We start from the raw sequence: 15,904 nt of genomic DNA on the forward strand, positions 1-15,904 counted from the left end.
AATAAGTATAGGCCTGAGAGCCAGGGCCTTCTGAATTCTAGCCCTAGTTTTGCCACGGAGTAGCTCTGTGACTTGAGGATGTCACTGAATCTCTTATTTCAGATTCTCTGTCTGTAAAAGGAGCTGCTTTACTGTGGGGAAACTGGAATATAAACTGCCATGAAACACTGTAAATTACAGCAGGACCCCATAATCCATTTCCATCTTCGCTCTCAGATTCAGCCACTCACAACCAGTCATACACACTGGGTCCAAGAACTGTTCCAGTTTGCCCTGGCACTTCAGAGTAGCAGCATTTGGCATTGTCAATAGCATAAACTACAAGTTCAGAGCAAGCAGGCTGCACAATGCTCACAGGAGCATGGAACCTCACCGCTGGGATTTGAAGAGACGCTGTGTTGTATCGGATGCATAGTCAGTGCTGATCTGAATCTTCAAAATTAGAACTTTTTGCAATTAGATTGGCTGAAGACAGACTGATTTGGTGACAGAGCTATGAAACCTCACAGTTTCTCCCACAAAGATATTTCAAGTGGTTTTGAGTGGGAATCCCTAATGGTTAGAAAAGTTTACCTTTTGTTTGATTGCTTATCATAGTCAAACCTGCATAAATGTGAACTTACTCTTTTTCTCATGTGAACGGCGTTATGAAAATGTCAAACTAAAACTTCTGGGACACAATTATATCGTGGGAAAATTGTGGGGCTGAAACTTCATGCAAAAAAAATTTCATTTTGGAAAACTGTGACCTGCCCATTTATAACATATGCTGAGTATTGGCTGTGGTATGTAAATCTAGGGAGATGTGGTCATTGCAAGGGAATCGTGTGTCATTTCTGAAAATTATGTCAAACTCCAGAGCTTTGGAGAGCCCCCATTTTTGTTTTGTTTTGTTTTTTTCTGATAGGCCTTACAGAAAGAGATGGGAGGAGTATTGGTGATATGTGTGCGTACATGGAGTTTGGTGATCTTGCCTAGTAGTTGTTAGTGGTGCAGAATTTAGGAAATTTGCCTCTTCCTGCCGCTACTGGCAATTCCAATTTTTGATAATACCTAGTTTACGTAGCACTTTTCAGCAGTGGCTCTCAACATGCTTAATAAAGGACGCTTGTATTAATATCCTCATTTTACAGATGGGGAAACTGAGGCACAGAGGCAGTGACTTGCCAAAAGTCACCTAGCCTGTCAGTGGCAGAGCCAGGAATAGAACCCAGGTCTGAGTTCCAGGCCAGTGCTGTATCCACTAGGAAACACTGCCTCTCTATTTTAACCTCTCCATAATACAAGATTATATGCTAGTAAACAAAGAATACTAGGGCCGATGGGGTATGCTAGTCATGCATTTTCTTTCCTTTAAATGTTTCTCACAGTCAGGGTTGCTGCCCATCCTGGAATTAGCGGAACAGTCCCAATCTTATTCCTGACCTGTTAGTCAGTTGCTCGTGAGGCATTTAAAGAGCCCATATTTATTTCAGGCATGTTCCTGACATTGTGGCCTTGCGTCACAAGTCGAGGACGTGCAAATAGACAGGGTCCCTACACATGGAGCACTTCCCCTGGGGCCCTCTCCAGATCCTTCATAAAAGGATTTAAGCCTGCTCCTAAGATTTAAAAGCAAGACCATTTTGGGAAGTGACTGTGTCTTAGAAACAGCCATTCTCCATAAAGGGGAATTTGTGGAATTGGCTGTTTATGGAGAGCTGAGGTGCAGATTTATTCCTCAAGTGAAAACTCTGTTTCCCCAGTTATGTGACTTTGCTTTGAAATAGCTAATGAATCTGACCTTTCCAGAGCAGTCCCTGTGTGGGTTGTATTGTAATGACAGGCTGTTCTGTGTGCTCACCGATCTGGTTTCCATCTATTTGTTCTTAGTTTAGATGCTTTTATGTCAGAAACAAAATGACGTTCTAAAACATCTCTTCACAAGAATGAGGGAAAAATAACCTTAAACTATGCTGACGTTCTCTCCCAAGCATGAAACCTTCAAACGTCTGTCCGAAAGGAACGGTGATGTAACTTCCTTCTCCACTGCCTTTTCAGGATCCCACTTTATGCCTTCCTTTTGGAGGCTGCGAGAGAGCAACTGCTCTGTCAAAAGTGGTGTGTCCCTGTATCAACAACCTATGTTTGACCCCCACAGCTGTTTTTCCTCTTGAGACAAAGTATGGTAAATCCTCAAAGCAGATTCATCGTCCTAGTGCTGCTTAATGTAGTCAGCATAAACCCTGCTTTAGTTTTCCTCTGACCTGCATTTCCATTGAGGGTCAATGATTGCCTGGTTCTATAAGTCAGAATAAAGAACCATCATAGCAGGAGCAACAAGAAAGGGAATGACCGAAATAGAGTAAAAGTTGTTCCTAGCCCCCTAGATGACTTCAGCATTCAAAACTAGGGAGGGGAGGGAGTGGAGCCTCTCCAAGTTTGTTCGTGCCACTGAGTGGTGAAAACATCTCCCCCCAGGTCCTTCGTAGAGATCTGGACACGGTGAAGTAGACTGACTCTCTGGGCCTCTACATCGCAGCACAGAAGGGCTTCCAGTGGCCAAATGTGAAGTTAATAGATCATGGAGAATGACCACGCACGGGTGGTTGGTGTGCGTGTCCCTTTTGAAAAGCCTCCAGGCTGGCTATTTTGCACAGAACAGAGCGAGCAGCAGTGAAGATGGTCTTTATTTCTCATCCTGCTTTCTTTTGTTCTGGCCAATTCTCCAAAGCCTGTGAGTGGGAGCCTGGGATCTCTTCTGAAAGCCAAATCAGTTTCCAGCTTATAGTGAGTCTAATATCAAACTAACCTGGTGTTGTAGCGGTGTCCACTGTTCCACCTTGGTAAGGGTCAAGTCTGTAGAGTCTTGTCCCTTCTGCAGGGGCTGGATGAGAGAAGTCACCACCCTGCTATTGTAGCATAGCCCCTCTGTTGAGCAGTAGCAGATGTTGAGGCCTTGCTTGTTGGCTTCTGAGTGGAGGAGAAACCAGTGATGCAGAATCTGGCTATATTCAAAGTGTAACCTATTAACTGTTTTGACACACACACCAATCCTGGAAGACAGAGATGCCAGCAGTCTCTTCTTTCAGCAATCTCAGCCCAGCACCAAAGCCTGATTCCCAGGGAGCAACTCTGCCTCTAGAATTGACTCGAACCAGAGCCTACAGCAGAGAGCAAACGCTCCTGCTTTGCACACCACTCCCTCTATCCCAGAACCTTGACCAGCCAAAATCTAACACAAGTATTTCTGCCAAGACTAAAGTTGCTTGCGCACAGAGAAAAAACTTGGAAGACTGGATGTAACAGTACCACCAGATGATGCCTGCTGTAACAATAGTGTGCCTTACTGGCCTGTTTGGATCGGTACAAGTGAATTCATTGAAGCTGGTACTCCTTGGACCTAGATGGCTGTTGTGGTACAGTTATAACGCTTGGGGTTGTGATGTTGTGTGGGCTGTTGATGTGCCCACACTAGCGGGAGCGGGGAGATTAAAGGGGGAATATGCAGTTGAGAGGAAAAAGCCCCCTATTACTTAAGGCCTAGATCCTGCCATTCAGGAGAGTTTCTACAGATTGGGGTAGCAGAGGAGCATATGCCCCCTCTGCTCTATCCCAAAATACCAGTTCAGGCCGTAGAACTATTATCTTCCCTGAGCTCCAGATCGTAACACACAGCATCCTACAGGGCCCTCTCACCTCTTCTCTTGCATCTTGCTGCTCCTTGGAATTTCGGAGATTCTGAAAAGTCACTTCAGACGTTATAGCCAAATGAGTCAGTGCTCTGTGCTAGCCACAAGCCTTCCGTGGAGAATCTGACGTAACTTATCAAAACATGACAAGCCGAATGTTGTCCCTTCAACTTCCATTACCTCAGAGATTTTAATGTCCATCAGCTTAGCACTGCAAAGTCGCACTTACCAAAAAAAAAAGTCATGTTACAGTAAATACTATGCATGTCCTAGGCAGCACTCTTCATCCTCACTAGTACTGATCTTGGCCTGAAATTCCATTTGTCAGGAGGTGATTAGCTCTGCCCTTGTCATTGCTCAGCGAACATTGTGCTGGGGTGACTCCAGTGGCTGAGAGGATGCCTACAAAATCTGAGGAGTGCAATCATTTCAGTGTGGTGGTGTCTCTCTCACCTTCCAGACCCTCTGTTGTGAGTTCTGCCTCTCCCAAGGGCCCAGTCCAACTCACAACGCAATTAGTGTTCGAGTGCGCCACACAACAGTTAGCTGTTCATCAGGTGGCTGGACACGTCGTATTTACACATTGCAGCCTTTGCAGTTGGTTAAAGAAGCGTAGAGTTGATTGTTATGGCTCCATGGCTGGCGAACTGTAGCATATGGTCTAAGTAGTACAGTGGATTTGTACACTCTCACCTTTCGCTGCTGGAGAGCAGGAGTTCAAAGCCCAACTTGAGGCACAAGAGCTAACAGTTTCCTATTAGTCCCGGTTGGCTCACAAGAAGTTGCACAAGTAGCAGTCACTGTTCAAGTGCAAGACAGAGCTAGAATAGCCAGGGGAGGGGCACAAGGCCACATTTGTGGCATTGGCTGAGCTGGGCAGGGAACCATATGCTAACCCTGGCTCAAACTGGCAATAGCCCCTCGCTTTCAGGAGCGTTGAATAATAATGGAACTCCCTTACAGCACTCCTCCTCAGAGGACTCACCTACGTTAACCATGCAGCGCCTCAGTGCACTGCAATACATCTCAGGGATCATTATCCCCATCTTGCAGACAAGGAAGATAAATTTAAGGTCTAGCCTTGTAGAAGATGGATTTTCTTCTGGCCGGCACAATCTGCACAAATTATACCAGTACGGTTCTTTTTTTCCTTGTCTCCATTAATTGTGAGTGTAAAATCCTGCTCCTTGGACAGATAAAGACCTGATTTGCTCCCTGAAGAAGATACTTAACTGGTTCAAAGGTAGGTGTGAGTGTGTAACCAGGTGCAGGTTCAAACTATGCTTGCAAAGAGGGAGGCTGGGCTAATGCTTGGTTAAAAATAAAGCATTAAATGACCTGTCCAGGACTACTAAGAGAGCATCAGTGTTGGAACAGGAATTACAGCTTATGAGATCCCAGCTCTCAGACTTTTGCTTAGGTCACCACATCTCCTCTTCTCCACCCTCCTGCTCTAATTTAGAAATGTGGAAACTCTGCATTGGCCTGTGCGTCAAATCGTTTCCTGTGGCTAATATTCATATGTACATTAATCACTTATTAATTAATCTTCTCAAGTCTGTTTAGATCTCTTAGAGGCTTCTTAATTAATCATTGCTGGTTTCTGGAGCCCGAGCTCCAACTGTCTTTTGCTTAAGTACGTAAGTAAGTCAGTGTGGCAGTTAGCAAGCAGGATGCGAATAATGATGAGATCATGGCTTTCTGTTGACAGACAAATGGTGTCACTGAGGGAAGCCGGAAGGAAAATTTCAACCGCTACACTTGCATTTGACCCTAATGTGTTCTAAAGTTTTCGCAATCTGTGTTTGAGTAGCATCACTGTACAGTGAAGGGAATGACAGAGAGGTGAGAACTACTGGATTCCAGTGGTGCCAGGAGGAGGGGAGAACCAAAGTTCTCTTGCCATTCTGACCCGGGAGGACGTAATCTGAGAGCCTGATTCATTATTCTGAGAAGGTTAAAGCTTCCTCATGGCAATGTTGTGTCAGGGAAGGTTAGGAGCAGGGTAGGTCACATTGGCCTTCGTCTTTTTTTTATTCACTTACATGTTCTAAAATCAACTCATCCCAGCAATCTGGGCATGTGTACAACATACCTGCACCCAAGAACTGGTCAACCTATGTCAACTGAGAACAGGCTGACCCAATGGCATAGAAAGTACACAGGTAAAGCAAGTTCGAGAGTCAAGGGCCTACTAAAAAGAATATACTACCCCCCTGCCAGAAGAGAAGTCTAAGGAGGCCACATCAGCTGATGGAAATATTGCAGAGACTTGAGATGACATCCGAGCCATTTTCCTTGAGTGCTGCTAGTGCACTCAATGCTCAGGAAAACACCATCCCTTTCCCAGGGTCTGCTACAGAAACAGACAAAGCAGTTCCTTTATGTCTAGGATTCTGGCCGGAGCTCGGGTTGGTGCAGGCCCCCTGTTGAGGTGGTTTTGGAAAGGCTTTGTGAAGTTCAGGTGTTGTAGGGAGTGATTTGGAGGAGGAGGGCTTGTTTGGTGGATGGGAAGTTAGAAGCCTTTCCATGCACATGGGTTGGAAAGGGATACAGAGGGTGCTCTGCTCTGTACTTCACTCTGCAGGGGATATCAGTTTGTGTCACTAACCCATTGCACAATGTGGCATGACAGTGTCTACTTGGGAGAGACCTGTGCCTTGGAGAGCCAGGTTAACGTACCTAAATATAGACGTCTCTGAAGCTAGTGAGGTCATTGCTACACTTTCAAAACCATTAAAGTTCACTCCAAAGGCAAGAGCATTCAGTTTCAGATGGAAATAAATAAGGATGATGCTGTGATGCTCTGGTTAGCGATGGTCAGAAAGCAGAGTCCAAGTGGAGCACCCTGGACAACAGCTGAAGACCTCTCTGCTTTCAGTAGGAGGCGGAATACTGGAAACTGCTCTGGGCACAGTAGGATCCGTTTTGGAGGGGTGGGACAATGATCTCTATTGTAGCATATGAGGGTTATATTTTATGGCTTCCCTTACAGACCTGTCTGTCGATCCCTGACATCAAGACCGCATTTAGTGACTGCATTAACAAAATTGGGAGGAGAGACTGCCTGACACAGGCCTGCTCAGCTCTCACTGGGTAAGTGTGGGTCTGGACAGTGTCCCGGGGAAATACTGCCGCAACCAAGCATACGTTGCTAGAATGGGCTAGCCACTTGCAGGGTGCTCAGAGAAGTGGGACAGAGAAAAGGAGGACAGCATTATGTGGGTCTGGTAAGAGTGTCACAAGGGAGCCCTGCTTCCTTGTCAGGGCCCAGGGATTTCTGTGTGCATTGCTCATCTGCACTAAGACCAGGTACCCTTCCTGGCTCATGAACATGCTCAGTGCTATAGGACCTTGAGACTCTGGATTGTGCAACGGTTTGCGACGTGGCTTTATTGCTTAATGACCCAGCACCGTGATCCCAGTTGCATGAGTTAACTTTGCCGCAAGCTATTTTCCAGAGAAAACCAAATGGGAATATGACTGCATTTGTGATGCTGGGGGTGGGGTGGGGGCTGGGTGAGTGTCCATTCTCAGAAGAAGAGAAGTAACTACCCTCTTGCCATCCTTCTGGTTTCTCAGGCAGGAGATGTACTTACTTTAAGTAGATATGTCTGAGCATAATACTGCAACATGAATGCACAGGTGACTGAGGTGCTGCTTGTGGTTAGAACAATGGGGTCGAAGTGAGGTGATCACCCAGTGTAACCTTGGAAAAAAATCACGTAACTTCTCCAAATGTCACCCTCTGTACAGTGGGACTAACAATCACTGTCTACTTTGTATAAAGCTCTTGAGTCTTGGAATGAAAAGTGTTACTCTGTATTAGGGTGACCAGACAGCAAATGTGAAAAATTGGGACAGAGAGTGGGAGGTAATAGGAGCCTATAAAAGAAAATGACCCCAAAATCGGGACTGTCACTATAAAATTGGGACATCTGGTCACCCTACTCTGTATAAATGCAAAGTAGTATTATGAGGGCTTGTCTACATTACTGGCTGGATCGATGGGCAGCGATAGATCCAGCAGAGGTCGATTTATCGCGTCTAGACACGATAAATCGTCCACCGAGCGATCTGTCGACTCCGGTACTCCGCCAGGGTGAGAGGCGTAGGCAGAGTCGCCGGGGGAGCATCAGCCATCAACTTACCTCAGTGAAGATACTGCAGTGAGTAGATCTAAGTACGTCGAGTTCAGCTACATTATTCACTATTTTTTTATTATTGTAGTTGTGTAACTCGGATCTATTTCCCCCCCACCTAATGTAGACCAAGCTACAGTGCAGGCTCTGAATCCAGGCAGGTCGAGTGTACCCCGCCAGCTTTGGTTAGCTGGTAGCAAAGCAGCAATGCCTTAGAGAAAGCAGGAGAAAAGAACCTTCTCAAATAGAAGAGCCACTGATGTAATCTTTGCAATTTCTTCCAAGGAGATGAACAAAAGCTCAGTATCTAGGTGACAGCCTGGAGCAGGAATGGAAGCCAACAGCCATGTGAAATGCAGCCTTTCCAGTTCACAGAGTTGTGTGCAAACATTTTGATCCGAGGAATTTTCTTTCCCCTTGTTGTTCTGAGTTTGGGGTTTGAACTGATGGAAAATTAATTGAGAAACTCAAACCGTGTTGAACCCTGGCAGAGCTGTGAGTTCCCTGGAGCACCCGGTCACACAAGGGAGCACTGCAGGTGTGTCTGGCAGGTTTGCAGACGTGGAGCCAGAGCTAGCCAGACATTCATAGTAAAGTCCCCATCTTGTTGAATGTTGAGTGATTTGATGCTTTGCATAAGACTTTCATGCAGCCACTAATTACCAGCAAATTGGATCTAAAACATGGTGTATGAGCTGGGACCCAAATTAAAAGGCATAAACAGCAGGGAACCAAAGCGAAGAATATGTTTAAAATTTGATGCGTACAACTGAATCCTGTTCCTCAGATGCATGAGAAGCCAGTGTAATAATCCAAAGGAAGGATTGCAGGGAACTAAACATGCTGGGGTGGGTGGTCAGCATAGCATGGCGGGGGCTGTGACTCTGCTTTTGTCTTGTTTCCTCAGCAATGGGGTGAACGAGGGAATCGAGTGGATGGTGAAATGCGTGGTGAGGAACATTCACCGACCCCCGAGGCAGAAGGACATCACGTAAGAAGTTGCTGGATAACTGAAGCACAGACAGCTTCTTCCCATACAGACTGCTCTTTCTACAGAAGAAGGTCCACAGGACTCCTATTACACCTGATTCTTTTGTAGTTTGTTTGGAGGCAAACATTCTTTTTCTATATCTAAAAAGAACTGTAAGAGCAAAGGATTTGGACTAGAAAATGTGTATTAATCCCTTGGCCTGAGAGTGCACAGCCTTCCCAAACACTGCGTGGCAACTCATGCTGCAGCCAGGCTGTGCAAGTGCAGAGGATTTAGAGATTTCTACTTCATCGCTTTAGGCTGGGGATGTATGATTCTCGAGTTCTTAATCTAATAGATGCGAGAGACCAGTTCATTGGATTCTCATGTTCCAGTCACTTATGGAGGCTACTTCCAAACCTTAGTTGTATCACAGGTGGTAGCTGTGTGTGGGTGAAGGACAGAGGGGAAAGGACTCCACCGCCCCAGTAATCATTGTAGGTGGTGCTACTGGCCTTATTTATGCAGTTGTTAATGCAATGGGTAGGGTCAATGTTGATTATATTTCTATTTCCACTGTGGCAAAGTTGAGCTGTGACTTTACAGTACCGCAGAGATGGAAGCCAGCCCCCCGGCAGCTGCATGATGGCATGTAAGCTCACAATGGGCTATTTTAACTGGAAAATGACCTTCAGAAGTGTCGCCTCGTGTTGATTGTCAATAGCACTATTGTGCTATCTGTCTACCTGAGGGAATACCTGGTGTCTGTACTGTAATTAGGAGGGATTGAGGCCCTCTGTATGTGTGTTCCAGGATGAAAGCTGTGCCTGTAAGCTGGGTGGGATAAGTATACAATAAAGCTTCATGCTTCTCTGCCTGTTTCCCTTGCTGATATGGTTGTTTAATAGGCTCCCACACTAAAGTACTAGTGGTGCTCGCCCTTTGCAGCAGGCTTCTGGGCACTGGAAATGAAATAGAAAGAATGCAAAAATGCCACTCTCCCTGCCAAACCACATTTACACCAAGCCTGTTGGTACCTGCTAATGTGATCAGAAACTATTAATGAGCCGTTACCTGCACAGGTGCTCCCTCTTTTGAAACAAGACACTTGAGTGAAATTTAAGAGCGGTTGGCAGGGGTGGCTGGATGTTGTGGCTATGCTAATGTCCAAACACAGCTGGACATGAATGAGTGATAACTTGCACAAGACGATAAAGTGGTATTTGTTTAAACCTTTGATGCATTGCATTAACGTGCCAGGTTCCTCTGAGGTTTTTCTATGCAGTTTAAACTCAAAGCTGTGTGATAAAGGCTACGACTAATCCACTCGCCTCGAGGACCAGGGTCTGAACCAGCTATGAGCACTCTGTAAGAACTTGAGTACACAGTGAAGTCAGTGGAAGTTGTACGTGCTCACTGGAGAGTAGGCTCTGACCCAGGCCAGCAGTGATGGGAAAGGGAGTTTAGGATTTTGGCAGATAGTCCTTTTGGAGAGGATGCGACTAGGAGTTGTTTTTTCAGTCAGGCTGAACCCCATCTAATCAAATGAACCAGATCTGACAGATGTGAGTCCTGTCCCTTAATGCACGACTGGAACCTACTCAGGTACTACGGGAAGGAGGGTGGTATAAGAACCTCTAAAGAGTAGCTGTCAAAGATCAGAGGGGGAGCCGTGTTAGTCTGGATCTGTGAAAAGCAACAGAGTCCTGCGGCACCTTATAGATGAACAGACGTATTGGAGCATGAGCTTTGGTGGGTGGTACCCACTTTGTCAGACGCAGCTACAGAGTAGCTGTTTGGCTGCTGCACCAGCCTAATGCTCTATTGGAAGCATAGGGGTGAATCACTGAGAACTGCCTGCCTTTGAATTCACCTTTTCTGACAATATCTCGAACCCTGGGGGGGAGGGTGTTTAATAGTGGATGTGTTGGCAAATGCGGTGTTTTCTCTACCGCTGCAGGGAGTGCAAGAAAATGGGGAATGTACAAAGAAGCCTGACAACAAGCTGCATAATGGAAAATTCCACTGATGCACAGGCCTTCTCACAGAGCCCAGGACTGTGTGTCACTGGATGCGTGTAAATGAACCTATTGCAGAGGATGTTGGGACCCATATTGCTCACACTTAACCCAGGGTAGGTGCAGAGTATATCCACTGCAGACAGTCGGATTATTCTGAGTTTACCCCACTCAATGAGAGGAGAATTTGGCTTTTGAAGTGACCCCAGTTTGGAGAAGGGGAAAAGCCGGTGTGTCCTGATGAGATACAGGAACAGTTTCAGGAGGCTGCATCGCTCTTCCCAGCATCTAAGGTGACCAGCTGTCCCAATTTTATAGGGACAGTCCCGATTTTTGGGTCTTTTTCTTATATAGACTGTTACCCCCCCCCACCCCCGTCCCGATTTTTCACACTTGCTGTCTGGTCACCCTACCGGCACCAGTGTGGGATTTCTTCGCTCTTGCACCAATAACTGATGTTACCTTCCCCTGCTTTGTAAATGACGAGCTAACAGGTGTGAAGTGGCCTTGCTAAGGAGGAGCACAGCAGTTACAGATTTCTTCTTCCTTTAAAACAAAAAAGCCTCCTTCGAGGTGTTCTCAGCTGCCCGCACTCTCCAGTTCTGTGCTGAGGAAAGGGTGACGTGAAAGAGCCTGTTCTCAGACAGCAGTCCGTACATCCCTCTTCCTTCAGGAAATTCCAGCTGACCCCTGCAGCACCTACCAACACTACACAAGATGTCAGCAGGGGAAAAATAAAATTATTTAATTGAAGCTCGTGGGGAACTGGAGCCTGAACGTAATTACTCAGTTTGAATGTTGTCAGCGCCCCGGCCTAAAACAGCCTGGCGCAGAAGAGCTGCCAAATTCCAGTAGATTTAACACAGGGATGACAGATCCTGTTCACCAGCAACAGGCTGGTCTAACCGCAACTCCCGTCTCATGCACAGTCCTGTTGCTCAGTGGAACACTTGCTGCAGTGAGAGAGAGAGAGAAACAGCAGGAATGCAGGATTGCTCCAGCAGTTGAATTCACTGACGTTCTCAACCTTAAACTGTGTGAGACAAAGCCCCCGAAGGGATGTAGGTGCACAAGTCCCATTAATTTTAATGGGACTTGGGGATTCAGATTGCCCAGGCAGAGAGGCCAACAGTCACAGTGAAGTAAGTGAAACAGCAGACGAAAGGAGACCTGCCTAATTGGCGTGGGTGGTTTTTATTGAGCAGTTGCTTTCCACAGGGTTATAAGGAATAAGCCCTTTCTGTTTAAGTAGATGCCAGGGGCATTCCAGCCATTCTACCGCTCCCCCTGCCCTGTGGATGTTGGGGGGAGGGAGGGGACGATGTCTCATTTCTAAGCCAAAGCCATAATTGTTCTAACGTCCAGAAGGTACAGGCCAGCTTGCAGGGCAGAATAACTTCCCCCTTCACAGCAGGCTGAGCGGGGGCTCTGAATTTAAGCGAAACTCATTACGTTAAATCCCAGTTAAGAGTGGAAAGCACCATACTTTCCTTTTCTCGTCAGCTCTTTATAAGGTCAGTCATGTGATTTCCTCTCTGTGCAGCAGCTCTGCCCAGTGCCCTGCTCTCCAACGCTTGCTTACTGTCCGGTATTTCTAGAGCGCACCAGAGGTGTGCCCGGTGCTGTGCAGAGACATTGGTCCCTGGCCTGAGAACCGTACAGTTACCAGCTCCCAAACCTGCAAGCTGCTCAGCACAGTTAAAACCCTTTGCAAGCATGGAGCTCCATGGCAGGCGATGGGTTCTGGACAGAGCCAGGGCCACCCAGGAAGAGCTGCTTGTAGACGAGGGCCTTGACCTCACTCTTGTAACTAATCCAAGCTCTCCATGGTGCCCAGATCGTTTCCCCATTGACATTTAAATCCATCGAATAGCCTGGAGAGGAGGTGAAGTAGTTTTGATCAACAAAAAAGAAATCAAGTTGTAGCAAAGCGGAAGACCAAGCGCCTAGGCCCTCAGGAATAACCCAGTATATGGATGGGTGCCCCACCTGGCATTACTCCAAAGAAAGCACCTGAATATAGCTTCTTTTCCAAACTGTTACCATAAAGCGATCCTTATTGCCTGTTCTCTTCCTCTGGTATGACCAGAGTTTGAAAACATGGTGTATGGCCTTGCCTGTCAAGCTGGCAGGTATTCAGAATGCACTGGCCTTGCTCCTGGACAGAAAGGCAAATGGCCGCACAATAGCTATTCGCCTCCCCTTTGCAGCCCCTTCCTCTTCCCGAGGAAAGCAGCTTTCCTTTATCTCGCCCAGTAGATGGGTTGCAGGTTTGCCATCTTAGAAACCAGTTGTCTTGTTTGCGCCAATCAAACGATGCTTGAAGTCTCTAACAAAGCATAGTCCCACTTGTGAGCAATCCTCTGATAACAAACCACTGTATGCACAACAAAAGGGGAGACCATAAGGCCATAGATGTCAGTTCACAAGTGGTCACTTAGTGAATAGCTGGAAGAAAATGTGAACTAATTCTTTAAAGCGGTATGTCAAAGTCCAGAGGGTATAGGGTTTGGACAGTAAACTGTTAAGAATGGAAAACATTCATGCTTAAGCCTTTGTCTTCAGGTAAACCTTTCCAGTCACGCACAAAAATTAGGTGGATAAATCCAGGGAAAATGCTAGATAAACAGAATGATTTCTAAACAGATCAGTGTTTTCCTTGAGGCACGCAATTCTCTTAAACAGCTGTTAAAGTTAATCTTGGTGACGAATGAAAAGCGATTGGTGATGGTCTGCAGCCTACCAGAGATTACAGAAAACCAAAGGGGCTTGTTTTGCATTACTAGCCACGCCAGCTTTGTTCTTCCACTATGTACTTCAGCGAGTGCTCGGTGCTTAGGTTAGGGAGGGCTAACACGTTCCTTCTGCTGCCCACGAGGAATCAGACGCCAACTAACGTTACTGCTGGCAGACTGTTTGAGAAGGGGCCAGCTGGGTCAGGCTGACTGAACAGACTAGCACGCAGGTCAGCGTGCTGTAATGTTCACAAGGAGGATGAGCAATGGTTAGCTCCTAACGTGATGATGGGCCCTGCTCTCTTCCTGCACCACAACCAGACACCTCAGACCCCCCTGACAGGGGCCATTTAACAAAACAGTGCGTTGGTCTTTTCCAGCATTATAAATAACATATGCTCCTCCCACCCAGTCAAAGGCTGTCCCTGCACCCTGGGAGAGAACGGAAGGTGGAGGTCGGTGTGCCAGGGAGAAGGGGACAGTTGTTATGTTGCTATGTTGTCCAGGGCACAGCTGTTGTGAATAAATCCAGCTCAGTTTTGTGAGAGAGGCAGCGGGTAAATGCTTTGCCTTGGTCTTTTCCAGTATTGTAACAGTGCAGTGAGTTACCTGTGCCATAGATCTGTGCAGCTACATCTAACGCCAGCATTGCTCTCTGCTAGTACAGCATGGGCCTGAATTGCCACAATCACACACAATTATTGACTGCAGTGAAAATCGACACATTTTACACCCACTTTGCACAGATGTGACACCCACATTCTAGAGCTGTGGAGAGACTCAACCCGCATATGTCTGTGTGACGACACCTTGGATCTAGGCAACCAAATCTACACCACAGAATTGTGCCAGGGTACTGGCACCATAGGTCTATATGACTACACAGGTATTTCTAGGGGGTAGGGCTCTTTTCTATGGCTCAGCCTCCTTGTTGCAGAGACTATCAAAAATAGGGATGGGGTAATTGACCTGAAGTGAAACTGTCATTAAAAGGGAGCCTTGGTATTAGCCATTGCATAGATATTCCTGAAGAAGAATTCTAGTAAGTGATTAAAGGTAGGCGGCAAATGGCAATTCCTGTTTCCTGGGCTGTAATGAAGGAGGCTGGTTGAGTTTGGAAGTTCTGTCTTACTGGAGGGAGACTGAAAGCTTTGATGATTTATCACAGCCTGCGCTGGGGCATTAACAACACACACACATTGTGGTTTAGGTACAGTTCTGTATCTGAGCAGTCACTGTACCGTCCTCTTCCCTTGGCAGAACAAATTCATTATCTGTACTTCATAATCTTTTTTTCTGAATACGTTCCAGGATTAGAATTAGTCCCTGCAAGAAGCTGGCGTCAACTGCAGAGGATTATTTTCTATACAGAAGGGCTGATGGGAAACTACTCTTTTTAATTGCTTTGAGTTAATTCCCTCCATTGTATGATGTCCTAGGGGATCTATTGCAGGCTCCTTGCCTTACTGCCTTAATTTATATCTGTGACCCTTCTGCCAGGTGGAGTCAGCAACGACAAGGACCGGATTCAATATCTAGGGTCTAGGGGTTCCTTTTAACAATACAGCTCAGAACTGGCATGAGCCCCTACCCCGTAATCTGGGAAAATTACACACCATCCCTGGGTGCCTCTAAGAGGCAATATTGCCCCTCTCACAAGCACTGAGTCTGAGTATAGAAAAGAAAACTTGTGGTGTGAAAGTCCAACAAACAAATGGTCCTTTAACATGCTACGCCCCTCTCCCTCCACCACACCCCACTCACAGCTGTTCTTGTCTTTGGTCAGTGAAGACCCAGAGGTGCGTTCGCGTGACGGGACATTGGTCCACAGGGAAGGCGTTGAGCAATGCCTTTTTTGCTGATGCATCGTTCATTGTGTGCTGCTGCCGCCACCACTCTGTCCTCCACATCACTGCTGTGCCATCATTCACTTTGCCACCGCGCCGCTGCTTGGTTGTTCACTCTGCGGCTGCACCACTCTGCTGCACCTCTGTGATGTCTTGAGGTCCCACCACTTAATACCGCTCTGTGACTTCAGCGGTTAGTGGGGCAGCCTCACTGCTAGAGCAGGCTCGTCTGTCTCTTTTACTGCAGATACTGCCCCACAGCAGGTCTAAGGCTTAGAACTTCGAGCTGGTTATCAGTGATTTCAGCCTTGGTGATCTATAACAAAACAAAAAGATTCCCAATGGAGTCTAAGCAGCTCTGTCATTAAACAGTGAAGAGATGAACGGTCAAAATGGTGCCTAGGACTCTTTAGGCAGAGACCACAGCACCAGGTACAAATACCTGCCACTACCCACTCGCCTCTCCAGTGAGTTTTGGAACCCCTACTGCCTGCTTAGCAAGTGCAGTTCAGCTGCGGGCG

At 46.7% G+C, this 15,904-nt stretch overlaps 1 protein-coding gene across 6 annotated transcripts in view; it reads left to right on the forward strand.

Annotated features, from left to right (window-relative positions):
- ARFRP1 (ADP ribosylation factor related protein 1) overlaps nucleotides 1-9,658 on the forward strand; it is a 17,175-nt gene extending 7,517 nt beyond the window's left edge. For all 6 annotated transcript variants that reach the window (XM_039497742.1, XM_039497745.1, XM_039497741.1 and 3 more), the window contains exons 7-8: nucleotides 6,667-6,767; nucleotides 8,721-9,658. In XM_039497742.1, coding sequence (XP_039353676.1) covers nucleotides 6,667-6,767; nucleotides 8,721-8,808 — 189 coding nt within the window. In that variant the 3' untranslated portion in view covers nucleotides 8,809-9,658. The remainder of the gene's footprint in view (nucleotides 1-6,666; nucleotides 6,768-8,720) is intronic.
- The last annotated feature ends 6,246 nt before the right edge of the window (nucleotides 9,659-15,904 follow it).

Source organism: Mauremys reevesii, linkage group 13 (genome assembly GCF_016161935.1).
Source record: "Mauremys reevesii isolate NIE-2019 linkage group 13, ASM1616193v1, whole genome shotgun sequence".
NCBI lineage: Eukaryota > Metazoa > Chordata > Testudines > Geoemydidae > Mauremys > Mauremys reevesii.